Raw genomic sequence first — 20,993 nt, 5'->3', positions numbered from 1 at the left:
ATGAAACACCCGTGTGGGGAAGAAGGTTCGTGCTCCAAAGGGAAGAGTCGGAGTTGTAGGGATATTGGATACTAAATAAGCGTGTCAGTCTCTCTCATTAAGCATTCAATATCCCAGCATCTCATGCTTTTCCTAGATGCTAACAAAGGCTTTCTAGATGGACGCTGCCAGCTGTCCAATTTACATTTTAAAAACATGTCAGCTATTGCCCGCGGATAGGCAGTTTCTCCTATGGCTCAGCCTCCTAGCAACATATGTGAGTGAGGAAGGAATCCCACTCAGTTGGGCAGAGGGGGTAGAGCAGTAGTGATTTGTCCCTGTGTCAGTGCTTGGTATAGAAGTGCATTAATTGAGGGGTGCTTTTTTATATGCCAGAAAGTTTATGTTTCTTAATTTGTTAATACTGAGTACAATTTTTTAGGAGCTCTCTGACAGAGCTCATCAGAGTTTTCTGCCAACCCTAAATGTCATGAATACTATGTGCAGTGGGCACACAAACCACTCTAATTCAGGCTTGGAGCTCTAACCTTACAATTCCTAGTCATCACAATCATACCAACACTCATTGAAATCTATAGACTGTTGCCCCTGATCAAATTTAGTACAGGAGATATATGAGAAACGCAGCTTACCATTTCAACATCCATGTAAGAAACCCAATCTACAGAGTCGTTTTAAGGCATGGGCAAAGTGGGCAATTGCTAAGGGCCCGGCCTTCCAGGGGGCCTTCTGGTTGAGACTTTTCTTCCTTTTTTTACCTTTGTCTATACTATCCTATCCTGTCTATCCGTCTGTGCCTACCTTTAGCTCTCTCTCTAGAGTGTCAATCTAATTATTTTTGGGATCCCAGGAAAGGCCTATTTCAACTGTTTGTCCGTGACTATGTTAAAGTTTAACAGATAGTTTAGAATTGTTTGGAATCATAAAGGTTCGAATTAGCAGGAAATGGTAAATAACATTCAAATTTGTTCCTCACAGGGGCCCCCAAATACGTCTTACACGGGCCCCTCCAAAATCCTCAAGATGACATACTGCCAATCCCTAAATATAAATATAATTCCAAAGCAGTGTTGTACTTTATACTTTGTGTGCAACAGCTCTTCTATCTCTATGTGCAATGGAAACAAAGGCAGGCCACCCAGCAGCATTTCTAAGTAACTCATGTTCCCAGCCTGCAGGGCCACACTGGACATACTGGCCAGGTTGTTCTAGGCAACCAGGGCCACTCCCAACCTCTCCACTTAACCGATACATACAGTAGGATAAGTGACTTCTGTCCTGCTCTGACGTCACAACTGTTTACTGGCAAACCTCGTTACAGTCACTTAAAGAGTGTCAGATATTTTACTACCACGTCCAGACAGTAACGCTGCACTAAAGGGGCTGATTGTTACATTTATCTCACTACACAGTAATGACAGTTTTCTTCTGTGTGATGTAAAATGCCACACAAAAGGCATTGCCACAAAAGGCATTGCCACTGGAAACCTCGAATGTCACACATAAGCATATTGAAAGCTTAACAGCTATATACGTCTTGAAGACCAGCTGAAAATACTGCGGCCTGCCACTGCAACGACAAGTATTTTACGCAGAGACCTTTAGTAATGGCTTAAGATGCTGCAGCCTGCTGCAGCGAGGACTTGGGTCTGACTCGAGGGTCTAGTACCGTTCGAAGCCACCGCATCCAGCCTAAGAAATGTAATTTTTGCAGTTTTCAAAATTGCGAGGGCATATGGATTCCACATTCAGTGTTTTCTGTGCATTTGTTTTTTCTATTAATTTAAATCCCGTGTCATTTGGTAGGTGCAGAGTAAGAAAAACAGCAATTAGTGTGTGGGAGTTTGTGTTATGATCAAGTAGTTTAGAAAGCAGATAGACCTGCCTTACATTTACAGTTAGAAGCCAGTCCTATTGGCTTTGGCAGTGTCTTCAAAACAAAACAGTGTCAATGCTTGCTCTGTCTCCTTGATATTACACTGACACCTGCAGAATTTTCCAAAAATTAAAATAGTGTTCTGACTCAAAATGAAGGGCCTCGTGCCTTCCTGAATATTTAACACAATTTACAAGCACATCAGCACTTACATCCTTAAATGTATAGTTCTCCTACTTCCGACCCTGGCTTATTTCCTGCTCTCCACTACTTTCATAAGAATTATTTCTTGAGGTTTTACTCTGCGAAATGGAGATTACTCTAGTAGCCATTAATTTGAGGCTCCGTTCTGTTCTTGGCCCACAGTAATGGAAACGCGTTTGCACTACAGAGATCACTTACCATTCTCTTACTTTTGAAACTATATTATTTTTAGAAAATTAGACCGTGGCTGCGCAAAAATTAAACTGATGTACAGATCACCTGACAGTCATTTAGGCATGAAATAATTGAACATTTGTAGAATGCACCACCCATGTGCATGCATCTCGCACAAAGGTGCATTTTCTTTTTCAGATATCCAAACGTCACTGCTTTGGCAACTTCATTTGCACCAGCAATATGAGGCAATGATTTCTAAATTCCTGTCCAGGGTTTACCCCACACGCGTATGGCTGTATTGGTGTGCACACTACTCGCTGTGTCAATTACCACGTCATTACTTTTGGAATGCCAAACTCCCCACCCGTCTTCCTTAGGACTGACACCAGATCTACCTTAGTCACTTCTATTATTCTGGGAAAGGGCTACTATTCAGATCTCATTTATCTTAACAATGTTAGGAAATTGTACATTTTCCAGTTACTAGCAATTCACTATGTCCCTGTATTGTGTATCATGTTTTATTTCTCTAAACATGTGCACAATTTATACATTTGAGTTTACAATCTGTGTAAATATGTGATTGTCAAAGAAATCTGATAGAAACGTGCGTTATGGGGATTGGAGACCCAGACAGGAGCCTTTTAATGAACTCTCATCAATTTACACATTACTGAAGTTTTGGTATAGCAGTCACTGGTTTGCATTTTCAAACAATTTGTTTGTCCACTCTTCCTAAATTATGTTTACCCTGTTCCTATTTCAAACATTTGACTGTATTTTCAGAGAAACAGCAGGTTCCGTCGTGTTATGAATATGGTAATTAAGGTCTCTCCACTTCCTCTCTTTAGGGATCAGTTGCGGAGTTCCCCCAGATTTGGAAAACGGATTTTACTCTGCCGAGGACTTTTTTGCGGGTAGCACCGTCACTTACCAGTGCAACACTGGTTACTACCTTCTGGGGGATTCCAGGATGTTCTGTACTGACAATGGAAGCTGGAATGGCATTTCCCCCTCCTGCCTTGGTGAGATGAGAGATTACTTATGTCATGGTCATCGGGCGTAGCTTGGTCAGTAAGATTGGGGGGGGAGGTGATCTTCAGATTTTCTGACAATCATTCTGTACATACATTGTACAACAAGCATGGTGAAAACAGTATTTTGTAAAATAACCAATCGTTTGAGGACTTTCAAAGCAGCGAGTGAGTGTTTGTGTATTTGTCAGTGTGTATGTAAAAATTCCTGCTGAAATCTGACTGACATCTCACAATACCTGTCTGAAAGGACCTGTAACCAACTGTTTATCAGAAAATACATTTGTAAGGGTGGTGTACCACCCAAAGCACCCCGCCACCCTGAGGCTACACCCCTGATGGTAATTTTATCTGCAGAATTTTATTAAATTCATGGTATTAGTGGAATGAAAAGTACAGGTTACCCTCTGATCAAATGGAATTCACACGTTTAGAGCTGTTTGTTATTGATTTTTTCACCAAGGTTTTTTCTGATCTGAGAATTACCATTTAGTCCTCTTCTTAATCGTTAAATAGTTTGACAGGAGTCAAGATTTCATGCACCTGTGTCAAGCAGTAAAGGCAAACACGGGCTCTAAAAGTGGACGTGACTTCCCACTCGTGATAAATCTCGAAGACACAACGATAGGTAAACCATTGCTTAATATTTCAAAGGAGAGTACAGGACATTCAGAATATGATCCCAATTTTTTATCTTCTGTCCTGGATATCAGGGAGGTCGACTCAGATGCTGCTGCTGGGACTGATGGCCTCCTGCATCCTGCTGGTCAAAGTGGCAAAAGTGGATTTTGTGGGATCTGAAGTCTCAGTGGGCCCAACAACAAGGGGGGCCTCTCCAACCATCTCCAAATTTTGGAGGAGACTGCAAAAGTTGGTTACTGGGCTGAAACATGGTCAGCAGCAGACCCCTCTCCCTACCCCACTCATAGCTGATGACAGTAACTGATGCATCACTTTTGGGTTGGTGAGGCCACCTGGGAGAGGCCTCTGGTATTCGATGAAGACCAGAGGCCTGGTCTTTGCTTAGAGACTCGTTCTGCCTAAAGAGGAATATGGGACTCCTGTATGCCTTTCTACTGAATTGGATTGGTCACAAAGAGTATGGTATACAGAGCTTCAATCAGGCTGCCCTTGGAAGGATCTGTTGTTGCAGCAAACAGAGAAAGGTTCTGTAAATGGACCCTTGCAATTTCCCTCTTCATGCTTGGAGATTGAGTGGTGGTAGCTTACCACCTTCAGCCATCTTCCAGAGGTGGTTGATGTCATTTTTGCAGCCAGGTGTCCCTTGACAAAGACTGTATACACCTGTTGTGGGGACATATGTGTGACTTGGTGGGGCACATGGCAGATAGACCCCCTCCAGGCAAAATTATCTGGCATTTTGTTGTTAGTTTTATCGCTTTCCCAGCTCTGGACAAAGTTAAAGGGTACCTTTCATCTCTTTCAACCATTATACGGTTATTAGAGCAGCCCTCATTATTTAAATCACCTGTCGTGATGTGTTTTTTGAAAGGTCTCCAACATCTGTTTCCTCCCTCTTCCTTTGTCATGCCATAGTGGGACCTTAAGTTGGTCCTCACATATTTGATGTGTACTCCCTTTGAGCCGATTCACAGCTGTTTGTTGCTACCGCTCATCCTACACTGGTATTCCACATTGTCATAACATCAGCATAGGGTGTAAATGAGCTTCAAGCTCTTTGAGTCAACCTGTCAGCCTGCCACACCTCCCCTTTATCTCTGAACAAACTGGTTCTATGGACACGTTCTTGCCGAAAGTTGTGACCCCATTCCAAGTCCGTCAAAATAACACCTTACTGGCCTTCCTTACTCACCCTCACATTTCTAAGGAGGAGAGAATCTGAATCCAATGTGTCAACCACAAAAGAGGACTGAGATTTTTACATTGATCATACCAGAGAACACCTGGTACAAAACATCTGTATGGAGTTCTCCGAGTGAAAAATGCAGTGTCATGCAGAAAAGGACGCACTCCCTCTGGATCATGTTTTGCATTGAGATATGCTATGTATTTAAAAAAAAATCTCTGAAAGGGATGTTAGCTCATTCCATCAGAGCTAAAGCTGCTACTACTTTGTTGACACTCGGAGCCATTGTCCTGGGCATGAGCTTCACGCTAAACATTTACAAAACACTACTGCTTGGGTAGCCAGGTTACTCGAAAGGGGCATTTCACCCTCTTGGTCCTGCAGGACCTTTGGTTTGAGTCCACTCAGGGACCCACCCTCAAATAGTTACTGCTTTGTTATCTATTCAAATGGTGAGGAAGCCACGCTTAGAAGTTTCTATCAAAAGAACAAGTTACTTGTATTAAGTAACAATCTTTCTTGTAAAGGCTCTGCATAACTGCATACTCACTGACCTTCCCATCCTTTCTGTTCTGTGAATTTCACTCTAGACATTAATAAGATCCCAAGTTTAGAAATTGGCACATTGGTCAAAGCCAGTTTGCTGATGAGGCTCTGCACCTGGGGGCATGGTCAGCTTTGGAAACAACTAATACAGTGTGCAGGAGTGACACTATATAGGCTCTGCATATTATTTTCAGAGTAGAATGGCATCAGTGCACCACATCACAGCACCACCGACTGGCATGCAGAGGTACGGCTTAAAAGTTTCCAGATCTAGTCTGATTCCCTGGGAATATTCAAAAGGTGGGGAATCCACAGTTAGAATCTCTTCAAGAAAGAGAGTTACCAACGTTAAGTAACTTGTTTGTCTGCCAAAATATGTTCCATGTTGGAGATGTCCTTGTCAGCCCTTTATCTGGGTTTTCCATGTGGCATTATGAATTTGCAGATGCTCTTGGTTCTTAGGATGATGGGTAGGACAAAAAGGCCCAAGTTTAGGATCACCTCTCATTTAGCTCATAATGGGGTTTATTTTTTTATAAACTATACTAATTTGTTACTCTTCGGAAAATACATAATTCCAGCAACAGCTGATAGCCAATAGCCCATTAATTGTTTGGCATGAAATAGGTAGATTGGTGTACATCATCTTTTTCCAGGACTGTGTTAATCTTCCCTTGATTGTTTTAAATGTCTACTTGGTGACCAATGTTTTTTTTCATGTAAGAACAAGTTCCCTGTTTTCTGCATTCTTTCTAATAATATTTTTCATAATGATGTTTAGTATCTTACTATATTTAGGCCTATGACTTTACTGCCTCTGTGATTTCTTTGTGCTTTTTCAAATGCCATAGAATTATGAAAGGTCATATATAAAATTGAAATGTGGTGAAATGTATGCTGCCAGGAGAGCTGGTAACAGTTAAGATGGAGTGGGTCTGAAGTTAGTTAGTGCCTGTAAGGGCTCCCTCTTCTTTACTTGTAATTCTACCCTTCAAGTTATGTAAAGTCTTCCTTTCGAGCAGAAACAAAAGATTAAAGTACTTCACTTCATTGTTGATGACCTTTTCCTGTCATCCATTTTGCATGCTGCTTTACACCACAGTTTTGATGTACTAAATTGACAAAAAGCACATGTTTTAATCCCCTTCTGGAGTGCATGCGGAGCTCTTCTTCCGGCGTCAGGTTTCAGAAACCACACACACCCTGGTGAGATGCCACAACGTGTTCCACCTACACTAGCGGTCGACTGAATCTTTGGTCTCAGTGAGGAGTGTGGTAATCAGATTTATTTAACATAAACCAATGACATAAAAAACACAAACAATGTTAAACACCATGACCAATTTGACCACAAAAATAAGGCTTCAAACTGAACCAAGTTTCAATGCTTTATTACAACCACAAAGCCAATGTAATGTAAATGGTGTGCAAAACTAAGTTATAAACATACATGAAAACCATAGGCTGACCAAAACACATAAAGAGTTTAAGCCTATCAAACAGTAATACTGTTAAACATTTCAAGAGGATAAAACAAATTAACAGAACTATAATATTCACATCAAAATCAGAATTCAAAGTAGATGATGGCAGCATCAGTGAATCATGACAATTCAATTAATTACAGTTACAAGTTTTCAGGGGTGGGCCATCCTTATCCCTAATATAAATTTAGACTTGCATGTGTGGGGACGGACTAACATATGTGGGCAAAATAAAAGAAAAACTAAAAATAATTTGGAAAGCTAACTAGGGTAACCCACTATAAAAATACACTGGTGTAATCATCCAAGCTGAAAAGAAAACAAGAAACCACATTATGGATTATATACCTCTCCTATGGGACAGCAGAAAGGAAAGATTTGTTGATCCAGAGTGCTTACAGCTTCTCAGCATCAGTAGACAGCAGCATCAGGGGCAGTGCAGAACACGAGCTGCACATAGGGCAGGTCAGCAGTTCAGAATTTATTGGGCATATTAGTACTGAGCAGCATACATAAATGAGACATAAAGGACTAAAGAGAAACTCATAACATGAAAGGCTAGAATTGTAGAAGACTTGAAGAGGAACAGAAGGTGACAGTATAAACACTCAAGGAAGAAGACTTCCCATTTTCAAAAGTCTCTCCCTAACTACAAATTTCCACAAGTTTCTGCTTGGTCCTCCATTTCTGCTTGGTCCTCCATATGGGCTCATCTTGCGCAAATTAATCAATATCCAATGGAAAACCATTGATGACATCACGTTTGTAACTATTCCAGATATTCTCAGGGAGCGTGTGGTCTTGTTGATGAATTCATACAGTTCCACCAAAATATAACACTAGTTTATCAATTGAAACTTTGCATATATTTTCCAGGGTGCACAGGCTAATTCCAACAGTTTTCATGTGAATTTTAATAATGATTTCTGCTTGTTCAACAGCTAGAACAAATACTGTTTCATTTGCTATTAGTTAAAACATGTTCTCTGTCTTTAATACAATAGAACATTCACCAGTACATCAGCAGCCTAGGAATTCATTCAGGTCAAAGGGAACAAAATTAATTAGCACTTTTCTTCTACTGCTGCAAAATGAATCTTCAGGCCTAGTTTAGCTAAGAAAGACTAAATACATATTGATGAAATTAATACATATGAATTCTATTGTGCACCTTACGATTTGAATTAAATCTGCAAAGCAAATTATTTAATTGCAATCATTATTTATGTATTACATTGGAATAGTTGAAACATGCATTTATTGTTCTGCACACATGTAGCTCATGTTAATAAATTCATTTAAATCATAATAAGTATGATTAATTCAGGTTTGCTTAATACTTTAAATATATTCTTCATCTCTACTGTATTTCTAAAAATAATACTTTCAATAATAATTCAGGTCAGTAGTTTACTTATATATAAATGTACAACATCTTTCATGGCAAAACATAATGTCGAAAACAAATGGAGGTCACAATGTCTGCCATATTTCAAATGTGCACATTTTTACATTTCTGTTAGGCTTTTAAATGAATTTTTATAAATCACCAGATGCTAACTTCTATGCCTCTAATGTATTAGTAAAATGTGATCTCTAATACCCCAAAATGCTATTTACAAACTATAGTGGATTTTTGAAAATGTGATGTGAAATTTAGATCAGATGTAAATTTCTAACTTGGAAATTTTGTTCCAATTTAGAACTAATGGAGGGTCTAATTTAAATATTGTCAGAGAGGGAATTCCATTGCAACTGTGATGGAGTTTCCTCCCTGTCAACATTATGGGCCACCTCTCCTATTAAGAATTGGGTGGACCATAGGTTAGACCACAGTGAAGACTACTCCATATCTGCTGTGGTAAAACCCTTCAGATGGTCCAAGGGAGCAAGGCCCGTCAGAGGTTTGGGTCGCCGGATTTAGATGGGCAAATATACAACTGATTTTCAATGTCTGTCACCACCAGGAAAAACCTGGCGGTAAGGAGCATTGAAAAGTGCCCAGTGCCTCACTTGCCATGGGAGGAAACTACCATGGCAAGGGAGATATTGTGTTTATTTATTTTCAATAAAGAAAATCACACTTTGGGATTTTCTTTTTAAAAATAAGAAAACATTGTAAGTTTGCTGTATGGCTCCGTCATATTACCAGAGCCATCCGTCAAACTTATAATGCATTGACAGGAACTGCCATGATAGTGGTTCCTGCTAATGGTAGAAAACTGCGTTGAGCTGGTGGACATTTCTAAGCCTGGCAGGCGAAACCTCTGGCAGGGTGATGGAGTTATTTACTCTGTCACTCTGGTGGAGAAACTGGCCTCTTACCATCATTTAAAATTGGGCTCTGAGTTTTAAAGATGTCTTAGAAGACATTAGTACGAATAATTGCTCCCATTTTGAGCAGATATTTCACATCAGGAACATTTATCAGAGTTGTGCTTGCCCATACCAAATAGTTTCTGACAATATATGCCTGTCATGGATTAGCATAAGACTAAATTACGTGGAGGGAGATTTATGATTTGCCAGGTTAAATTTGATGCATGTTACCAAACAATAAATTTCTGCCTTCTATAGCATGATGCACGGCAAATTTACTTTGAACAGTCTGAATGTTCTCTTTGCGGGGCATACTTATTAGGTCCATGGTCCAGATTCCACAGAGTGAGGCTACATACTTAAAATAATGCACCCAACTTTGGGTGCAGTTAAAACACTTTAGACTAAATTCTGTATAATGGGTGTGCCCCCAGCACATAGCAAAATTTGACAAGAGTGAAGTGAGTCAGTTATTTAAATGTAGAGAAGAAGACCATTTAACTCGCTGTTGCAATTGGGTTCTACCAGTTCAGTACGCCTGGATCTTTTGCTTTTTAACCACCTGGTTTTTGACTTTTTACTGTGGGTCAGTCTCAATACCAGTGTCTCACCCACTGTAATAGCCTGGCAAATGGACTGTTCTTGTGTACCGCCAGTGTCCATCTTTTAGAATAAGGCCACTGCAATTCAGCAAGGTTAAGGGGTAGTTGGCCGGTTACACATGCACAGGTGTGCACACACATGTGAACACCAGTGCTGGCAGCGAATGGGAGACTACTGGCGTGAATAGCCTGGTAATTGCGCAATGGGGACTGTACAGGGGTATTTATTCACCTTACCTGGGATAGCCCTTACAAGGTTAGTGCACACTGATAGGGAAAGTCAATGTGATTTACTGTTTTGTCTATATTGACACCCTATTTCACACAGAGGGAGAGAACAGTTATGCTCCCCTTTGGCCTGCAGAGACCACTGACGTCCTGAATTGGAGTGTAACCTGTGCGGGGAGATCAATTTTGTAACCTCCAAAATGATTTCTGTACACCTTGTGGTCATCCAGAATTTTTATATTTCCCTGACTCAGCTCAGGTTCAGAGCCTAGGCCTTTTGCCACCAAGCTGTGACCAGTTAATTACATTTCCCTCCAACAGCAGGAACAAAGGCCGCCCCACACAAAGAGAGCAATTAACAGTGCTTCTCCCAGCTCCTGGGAAGGAAAGGGGTAGGGTATATGATCTGCATCAATCACTCAGCTGTCACACTGCACCAGGGATGGGCCTGCCTATGCCCAATGAACAGAGTGCCTAGACAACTGGCGCTAAGCCAGAAGGGTGACTCTCCTTGAAATTCTAGTTGTGTAGGTACCTGGCAATGATGTCAGCAATGAGTAGAGCTGAGCCTCCAGGAGCTTACGTGACCAGGGACTCCTTGTTGGAACCATTTTATACTGTCCCAGCATGCTGTCCTTGAGGGTTGGGACAGGATTGGAGAGTTGATGCAGCACCCTAGGATTGGCTAGGGCTGCCTGACTTCTGGAGCCTTCCTCTCCCCTTTAATACTCTTGCACAAGCGGGAGACTCTTTCTTGCCTGTGGATTTTTTTACACTTCGCTGCTGGATCCTGGGACTGCCAGGGAGAACTGGAAGGAGGAACTCCCTGACCCCCACTCAGGACTAAGGGCTCTACGCAGTTGACCTCCAGGACCAGTGGGTCTCCCCAGGGACCAGTGAGGCTGGCCCCCTTACACTCTCTGTGGACCAGTTGGGGAAAGCACTGGACCTTTCTTTGCCCTGAAGCCAAGATCAGGAGGAGAGATGGCACAGGGAACCCTGAGAACCAGCCCTTTAAGGACTGCATCGTTTTGGAGGTGAGAGGGGTGCATGAAACTTCCCCTGGTGTCTAGAAGGGTTCATGCAACTGCCCCTGGAGGCTAGAGCTCACCACCAGGAGTAAAACTAGCTTAGGATCATCCAAATTGGTGCCCAATGTATGGCATTTTAAAGTTTGGGGACCTTTGACCAACTTTTCCTTTCTTCTGCAACAAAGCATGTGGGGCTCTGCCGCCATAATAATGTTTTGCCTCCAGGGTGGGCCAGGGCCCGGAGCCTGCCCCCAAGAAAAGAACAGGAAGCACTGGAAGAGCCATCACACTTTCCCCGCAAGTGGGGAAAGTGGGCCCAGGACCCCATCCCTGGTCCCCGAGGCAATGAGGAAGAAAAGTGGAGGGCTGATGCACTCCCCCAAGTTGTGGCAGTCCCATCCCAATCCCTGTGCCATGTCTGGGGGGAGTAGGTGGCGGCAACACACCATAAGCCCTGTTCCGCTGGAGTGGGCAGGTAGGAAAGGACTGCACGTGGGAGTGCGGTCTGCACAGGGAGATGCCTATGGGCAGCCCGGGGTGGGCTCCTGAGGCTGCCCCCATGGTAATGAGGCCTTCAAATCTAAGGAAAAAAGTAGACGTGGCACGAGGCCACAACAAATACATAAAAACAATAAAAGGGAAAAGGCATCACGCTCTCCTGGCCTGGGGGGAGAGCCAATACTATATTATTCACTGCTCCTGGAGGAGCGGCCCATAATGCCCTTTGGTGCCTTATCATTTTGACCACATTTTTTGGTACTTTCTCCCTATGTGGTGGCCTACAGAGGATAGGGTCACCACCAACGGCATCAGGAAGGCACAGCCTTTCCCCGCAATGGATTTCAGGAGTCCCCACCCTAAGTTGGAGGGACTCCAAAACATTCATCATCCCTGTGTTTTCCTTGCATTTTCAAGCACTCCCAAGGCTGGAGCTTCTGTCCTACAGCTTGGAGTGCTGCACTCTCTAGGGCTATGAGTAGTTTACAGTCATTATGGCCTTAAAGGCCTGAAGGTGATTAAAAACAGTACATGTATTGGAGCATCCACTAGGGCCTAAATGTATGGTTATAATGCAATGTCATCACAATTTTATGTACTCAAAGGGATTTTTCGAGATCGACATTTTATGGAAAAGAATGTGAAAAGAATACACAAACAAAGGTTTTACTAATGCTTGACTAGTTCCCTATAATGGTGCAATGAATTCTGCTCACAGTATATGCTATTTATCAGTATTAATAAGTACATTCATGCTGGAGCATTATTTTGTGGACTACATTTAAGTACACAGTAATGGTTTACAATTGTGGTTTGTTGCTCTTGAACCTTTACAAAACCAATAGACTCATTTGTAAATTATTTCATAGTGTTTAGTAGTGTGTGAGTTATATAGCCAGTTATATAACCAGAGCACTACACTGGTTACTCGTTGCCAGAAGATCCTACTTCAAGCTGCTTTGTATTACCCACAAAGCTCTACATGGAACAGGACCGCTTTTTTATCAGAAACAAAATAACCAAATACATTCAACAAAGAAACCTCCTCTCAAGATTGGCACCCCGCCTTAGAACACCACCATATAAGAAAAAGACTATAGGTGGTACTTCCTTCTCCGTTCAAGCAGCCATACTATGGACTTCATTACCCCTAAATATTAGATCCACTTATAACTATTTTGTCTTCAGAAGACTACTCAAGAGTTGTCTCTTTCCTTCATAACCACCATATTCAAACAGCAATGGACTGCATATGCCTGTGTTCAGAAATATTTGTAATCTTATTGTGTATATTCTAGATCTGTATAGTTCTTTAGGAAATATGTATTGCTACTATGTCACAACAATAAATTACAGACATACTCTTTAAACCTGTTTAACAAATGTATATTTACTCACAATTGAATATGTATATGAATGTATATATATATATATATATATATATATATATATATTTATATTTATATACATGTATGAATATATATATGCATATATGCATATATGTGTGTTTATGCATGGGTTTATGTATGTGTGTATATATACACACACATATATATATATATATATATATATATATATATATATATATATATATATATATATATATATATATATATATGTTATTCTATGCTTAACATGTTCATAGGTCATTGCATAGCCCCTAGATAAGTTGTTATATTAGATACTTATGAATCCCTGCTCTAGTTTTATATCACACTGATCAAATGTTTTATTATCATAAGCATTTCTGTATTCAAAAATTGAGGAAAGAAATAAATGTTAGAAAAGTACACTTATTAACTTAAAATATTACAAATCTTGAATGTCTGTGTTTATGCAATACTATTGTTCTCATATTATTATACCCATTATTATATTCTGTAAACATATATTCCCTTATTATGTATTTACATATCTATTTATGTATCACTCTAGCCCTACTGTTCTAGAGAAAAATTTAATAAAAATAAATAAAATCAAATCTATAAATAAAGTTCAAATTATAAATAAATAAATTAAAGTAAAAAAAGGAAGAACTGAATAAGGAATAAATAAAGACTGTCTTGTAAGCTTTACTTTGGCTACCCTTCACCATATGTCATGTCTCTATCAATCTATTCTCCATCCCCACTCAGACTCATCCCAAACCCGTTCTACTACTTTCATCTCCAAAATAACCCTTGTCTTCCACATCTAGCTTATCCAAACCTCAGTTTACTACCATGATCTCCCAAACAACCCTACTAAATTCTCCCTCAGTTATCTCACCTTAGACTCATCCAAAACCCCTCCTACTACTATGATCTATCTAACTCTTTCCACAGACTCTTCCCTCCTCCATATCTCCTTTACTCATCCTTAGCCTCATCCTAGTACTATAAACTCCTGATTTACACTTATTGATTCTTCCCTCTACCTATCCCTCCTCTACTCTAGTCAGTCCAACTAACAAAATCACATATCCTCTGCTCAAATTAACTCATAATAATAAAACTGTACTCATATTTCCCTATACTAATCCACCACTAATTCCTCTTGGGTTCCGGAGTAGCGTGCTACTTGCCGAAAAGTGCTTCACCACTTTGTCAGGGGTAGTAAGCGCTATATAAATACTATTACAATACAATAGAATACAGTAAATGTTCTTTCCCCTTTTCTAAAGAAATAGTACTGATTTGACAATCATTTATTGAGTGTTATTAGTGCGTGTCTGTGAATGGTAATTACTTGCCCACACCACCTCCCCTGAGTGGGCCTTGGACTGCTCTATATTGCAAACCTGAGAATGTCAAGTGCTGCAATGGATTGTTGGTTCCCATTAAGGGAACTGTGGACTTATTATGTTTGCAGTCCACTCAACTAATAACCCAGTTTCTTACATTGGTGTGAATCGCTGGGATGATAGTATAGCCAGTTCCACTACGCATTAATAACATTTGATAAGTCCAGTTTTACGACTCATTACCTATGTGTTAATGCACAAAAATCAGAGCACAATGCTCTGAGAGGGGTTCAAAGGTTTGGCTGGGTGAACTCTAGATGAGGGAGGGACAACCCCCACACACATATGTAATGTCAAATAATTGATTATTGCTACATGTATTAACTGTGTTTGTTGCCTATTTCCAATAACCTGTAATACCCCAAACCCATCTATATGAAAGTGATTTTGTGATTATCCTGTTTGCTCTTTGTTTCAGATGTCGATGAATGCGCTCTGGGGTCAGACTGTGACAAGCTGCATTCCACTTGTCTCAATACAAATGGATCCCATATATGTTCTTGTATCCCACCATATACAGGAGATGGCAAAACGTGTAGAGGTGAGGCCATATTTGTATTGCAGAAATGTCAAAGTGGACAGTTTATTACATTTTTTAACAGAAGTTGATAGGTTTAGTTGAAAAGTCAAGGAATCTACACGGTTTGTAGTTGAAAACATTTCCTGTATTCTAGGAGTTTTAAAACATCATTTTTGAAAGGCAATATTTGAATGGCCTGTTTTCTTAAACTGTTTGATGCCAAATTAAATATATATAAAAGAGTGTGTCTGGGGGTACTATATGAAAGTATTGATTATCTCTGTGACAGGTCTTCTGGTCAGTGGGAACATGAAGCATTTTGATCTATATCACAAAAAGAGAGCACTGAAGGCGGTATCACCAGAAAAAAAGTGTGCACTGGACATGTTAATTTAGGACAGCTCCCGCCACAGTTTTGGGTATACTCATATATTAAGCAACTGAATAGCTGAAGTAGCAGTAGTTTACTACTTTAGATAATGGTAATGGGTTACTTGTTAAAGAATCTTTAAAGGCATGTGCTGCATTTGACTAGAACTGTAGCAGCATTTGTTGATGCTTCTAAAGTAAACAACAGAAGATAACATATTACCTACACAAAAAAATTTAACAAAACATTTAAAATATAACATGGCACAACAAAACAGCCAAATGATGAATGTAAGATATTACTCACAGTTCAACACAAAAACACCACACTACACTTATGCAGCACAAACTCACAACAACATAAAAAACCTCAAAACATCACCACCACAGCTAGATGGCATAGAACAAATTTGCACAAGTATCCTCGACACACTTCCTTAAATTTGCTTTTATAATATGGAATTAAAAGTTGTTTGCACCATGCATAATGTTTAGTGTTCTAGCCCGGAAAAATGTCAAAGTTGCATAAAATAAAAGGAGGGAGCAGGATTAGCAGGTTTTGTTCCTGCCGTTACTCTGTGCAAGACTGTGCCTGTAAATTACTCAACAGTGCTCCAGATTAATTCTTGAGTTTATGTATTTTTTGGTCACTTTCAGCTAATCTTTTAATTGCAACACATTGTGTTTAAAGAACAGATTGGACACCACTGTGTTTATACATTACAATTATGATACTGTGTGATAATTGTATATATTTGTCCACATTTTCAGTTCAAATAATAGGCCAGATGTACAACTGTGATTTTTGCGACTCCCAATTTGCCACTCATTTGCAAGTCGCAACTTGCGAGTCGCTAAACCAAAGGTACAACAAATGGTTTGCAAATGACCTACCCCATCAATATTCATGAGGTAGGTCGAAATGTGCGACCCCATTGGGAATGGCTGCACTCACAGGGATGGTGGCCTGCAGGGGGCAGCAGACCAACATGCCTGTGACTACTTTCTAAATAAGGCAGGTTTTTTTTCAAATGCAGCCCATTTTCCTCAAATGAAAACAGGATGCATTTCATAAAAGAAAAATTAAACATTTCAGTTTCATTTTTTCAGGGTAGGCAGTGGTCTTTGGGACCACTGCCTGCTCTTGAAAAATATGTTTGCATCCATTCACAAGGGGAAAGGGGTCCCGTGGGGACACCTTCCCGTTTGCGAATCGGTTACCACCAATTTGAAATTGGTAGCAACTGTGATTGTTTTGCGACTGCAATTGTAGTCACAAAACAATCATACACCCCCCTGCGGCTTGCTATTTGGAAGGGACGCCCTGGGCACGCTCCTTCCAAATAGTCACTCACATATCTATTTTGTGATTCGGTAAATAGATTACCGAATCGCTAAATAGGGTTTGTATATAGAGAAATGCTTTTTTCTTGTTGCAAACAGCCCTATTCTGCAAATTAGTCTGTTTGTGACAAGAAAAAAGCTATGTACATCTGTCCCTTAGTCCTTGCTCACTGCACCATTCAGAATCTAATGTATCCAGCCACTTCCTTTTGGGGAATTTAGTAACTAAAGGAATACGTTTGTGAATATTTGTTTGTCCTGGGCACTGTTTTTTTGCATGAACTCAACCATGAATTGCTTGTGAATTATTTTTTCTAAGGAAATATTGTCTTGTATGCTGTGATATTACTGTCTGACCCCCTTTCAGATGGCCAAAGGGCACGTAGAGGTTACTAGTCCCAATCCTGGTGTTTGAGGCCTTTTATTCTTGATGTTCCAGGCCCCATCCTAAAATGGATCCTGAACAACTCGGCAAAGTACCCCTTCTGCCCTTGGCTCTCAGTGGTAGCTGTGGATGAGCAATCAAGAACTCCCCTCGGGTGGATGGACAGTGTAGATACTGATTAGCGAATAAAACTCATAACTCAAGTGCACTCAGCAATGTCAATAAATCAATGTCCAGTCGAATACTTATTTTTGTATGAAAAATAACGATTTTATTTCTAACTCTATGCATTCAAAGAAATAACAACATTACCCTTTAGGTCGAGGTCGAGGCTCTAATATATCTCTGGCTAAACCCTGCCCCACCCTCGTCCTTCCAATGTGGTCGGAGTTATTCCCCATTCACTGGTGGCAGCATCCAGGCAATGCTCACCAGAAGGCCTTACTCAATAATTACTTTTTGACTCTTAGGAGATAGTCAAAGGTGTCTATGGAGCCACAGCACCTTCAGCAATGTGTCCAGCTGGATCCAATTTGGCTGATTCAAGTCCTACCCTCTACTGCAGCACAGACGCGTTCAGCGTCTCAGTGGGTGCATCGACTACTTGAGAATTTGAGCTGCTTGTTGTATACATGGCAGCACCTTGCAGGCGCAGGCTCTCTCCTGAGTTGTGCTGCTGGCTTTACTCAGTGATTGGAGATGCCACCAGCATTTGTAAGCACAGTAAGTCTGTTTTCCCCACATGGGGGGAGGCACAGATCACACGTGTGTGCCATGACATAGGCATATCTCATGGACTGTAGTCTTGTTGGACCAGGATTGTGCTCAAAGCACTTCCTCAGAGATCGGAGTCCAGCGAGGAGTCAACGTCCTCCTTGGCAAGCTCCCAAAGTCTTTGGTCATGGGCAGAGCCAGCGAGGAGTCGACATCCTCCTTGGCATGCTCCCAAAGTCTTTGGGGTTGGCCATGGGCAGAGCTCATGTGCAGGCTTGACCCGCCAGACACAGCTCTTATTCTCCTTGGGCAACAGCCCAAAGTTTGACAAACACAGTACCAGCAGCCCTTTCTGCCATATGGGGTTGTTGCAGTACTTGCAGGCAAAGTGCATACTCCTTGAGTGAATCAACCACACCACAGTGGCCCCTCAGGATAACTGCTAAGGCACACATAAGTCATGGCATGATAGTTTGCATAGTCACTTCATCGGTGGCCTCTGGCATATGGGGTCACCTTAACGAGACGGCACAAGCTTGGCGCTCCCTCCATGGTTTAGTTCACAGTGGCACTCTCCTTTCATATGGGGGTCACAGAATCACTCCTGCACATAGGCAACAACTGGACCAGTGCACAGCCGTATCCTCATAGCTTGCACAGGGTGTTTTCTCAGTAGGGCTCCCCAATGGACCTTGCTCCCTCTAGCACACTCCTTTTCCTCACAGGGCACACTAGTCTTGGCAAACAGGCTGGTTCTGAGGCTCCAGGAACCAGGGCAGGTGGTCTTGGTTTCCCTGGGTGATGTCCCCTTGCCCAACATGGAGAATAGTAAGCGTTTGTCCCTACTCGTGGTCACAGGTAGAAGTCTTGCATTGCTTCCCTATTTTACACAGTTCGTCATGTTGCTTGGCTCATGACAATGTTGGATATCAACCTCCCCATCTTATGGTTCATTTACAGATGCCAAATGTGATTTAGGGTCTGAGTATTTGAAGTTTTATGTTGAGGTTCTGCCTTTTTTGAAGCACACATGTTTTTCTCTCTTCTTTCCTCTTGAAAGGCTGTCTGTCACAGCTAGAGAGTCTCAGAAAGTAATAGTCTCAACACACAGGCCATGGGAGTGACTAGAGGTCACACCTGGATGTCAGTCACAGTGAAATATGCATCAAAGGATTAATTCCCGGCTCCCAGCCTCATTCTTTATGATTCCTTTATCAGCCCCATCTCTTTCCTAATTTGTGTGCAGGGCCATTCCTTGTGATCTATCACAGAATTTGAGAGCATCTGTTTGAAGTGTAAAGAAGATGTTGGAAAGTGGATTATTAGTAAGGGCAAGTAGATACCTACACTTAATAATAGGTCACAGTCTCACACTAGGTGCAGTCAAGGTCTCAGTAAATTAATCCTTGTGCAACCCTTGGTAGCTTGGGCGCCAAGCAGTTAAGCTTAACTTAGGAGACAAGGGTGTAAAGCATTTAATATCAACAAAACAGTAAGAAAAACAAAACACACAATAAAAATCCATCACCAATTTATAAAAATAGGAAATATTTTTATCTTGAAAATGACACCGAAATGACAAAAGAACAATGTAGGGAACCAGCAATATGAATTTTCAAATATTAAATGTAAAAATGTGCTTTCTAGTGCCTAAAATCAAAACGCGCCAACCGTGGAAATCTGGTCGCATTTGGCTGGGGCAAAGTCAAAGTTTGAGGCCGACCGCGATGAAGCCCAAAACGGATACACTGAGCAGTAGGCCTTGGTCAAAATTTTACCCTCAGACTTAGGCCCAGATTTACAAAACCTTCAGGCAACGCAGCACAACATCCAAAAAGACTACACTGCATTGCGTGACTGAGAGGGAGCAGGAGAGCACCATATCTACAGAGATATGGCTCTCTCCTCCCCTCTCCAGAGCACTGGTCTGATTTTAACTGCCTTGGCCCACACAGATACCTTTGCGCCATAGTGCAATGGTGTGTGCATAAGTCCAGCATATGTTTTGTTACTGGAAGATTACCCTTCAAGTACAAAATACTATGACCAGACACACTTTAAAAGTTTTCCTACTTCATATGTGTGCTGCACAGAGCAGCATGCATGCAAAGTCGGAAAAGAAAGGAGAAATGAAAATATTTCTCCTTTTAACACCTCCTTTCAAATGGCTTTAAGTTTTGGCACCAAACCCTGTCTACTATAGTTTGCAGATAGGGTCTTGCATCAAAAGGCATGGGTGGTTGCATGGCACGCAAGTACTATCCATGTAACACCTCCTTGGCACTAAGTAGCACAAAGCAGTGCTTTGCACTGCTTTGCGTTACTTTTAGGGTACTTTCCAGTAAAAAAGAAGTTTTGCACTGGAAAGTAAATCAGAAAAACATATTTTGGGCTGGTTAACATCACTTTTGTGATGCTAGCGCAGTGCAAAATGTTTGTAAATCCCCCCTAAGTCTTTTTTCTGGAGCTTTATCTCTCATTGTTGATCAAAGCTCCTCTTCAGGCTGGCTTGTGATGAAAAGTGTTGTTGTCTTGCCTCAGGACGAGGCCTCTTCAACTCCTGGAAGTCTTATCGACAGGTAAAAGCTCCAGAGCTTCAGTCGGATGAACCTGAAATTCAGGCTAAGTCACAGTTCAATGTTGCTGCCTTGATTTTTGTTGAGGGGTCGGTGCCCTTGTGTAGCTTTTTTATGAAGCTGCTCCAAACTTCTCCAAACTTCTGGATCTTTTCCAGAAGTTCTTTTTTTGGTCTTGCAGTGTCCACAAACTTAGTCCAAGGTTCCAGAAGCTCTGAGTTGCTCCTTGGAAGTTGGGACTACAGTTCCCAGAACGCACCTGGTCAGAATCCTCCATAACCTACTGGACACTGGTCAGGTGGGATGTTCTTGCAGGACTTGATGCAGGAGATTCTTGGTAGCTCCTTTGTGCCTGTTGTGTACAGGAAGTCCACACTTGGATCTTCAGAAGTAAGGCAAGGTTCTGTTTGTGGTGAAGCCTAGGTTGTGCAGCTGGTGCAGTCCTTGTAGGTGCACTCCTTCAGATGCAGAGCAGG

General features: G+C 41.3%; 1 protein-coding gene across 2 annotated transcripts in view; it reads left to right on the top strand.

The window, feature by feature from the left end:
* Window positions 1–20,993, top strand: part of SVEP1 (sushi, von Willebrand factor type A, EGF and pentraxin domain containing 1) — an 881,565-nt gene that overhangs the window by 646,235 nt on the left and 214,337 nt on the right. For both annotated transcript variants that reach the window (XM_069240886.1, XM_069240895.1), the window contains 2 exons: window positions 3,109–3,282; window positions 15,028–15,150. In XM_069240886.1, coding sequence (XP_069096987.1) covers window positions 3,109–3,282; window positions 15,028–15,150 — 297 coding nt within the window. The remainder of the gene's footprint in view (window positions 1–3,108; window positions 3,283–15,027; window positions 15,151–20,993) is intronic.

This window comes from Pleurodeles waltl, chromosome 1_2 (genome assembly GCF_031143425.1).
Source record: "Pleurodeles waltl isolate 20211129_DDA chromosome 1_2, aPleWal1.hap1.20221129, whole genome shotgun sequence".
In the NCBI taxonomy this organism is placed as follows: Eukaryota; Metazoa; Chordata; class Amphibia; order Caudata; family Salamandridae; genus Pleurodeles; species Pleurodeles waltl.
This window is presented reverse-complemented; position numbering and strand designations above follow the sequence as displayed.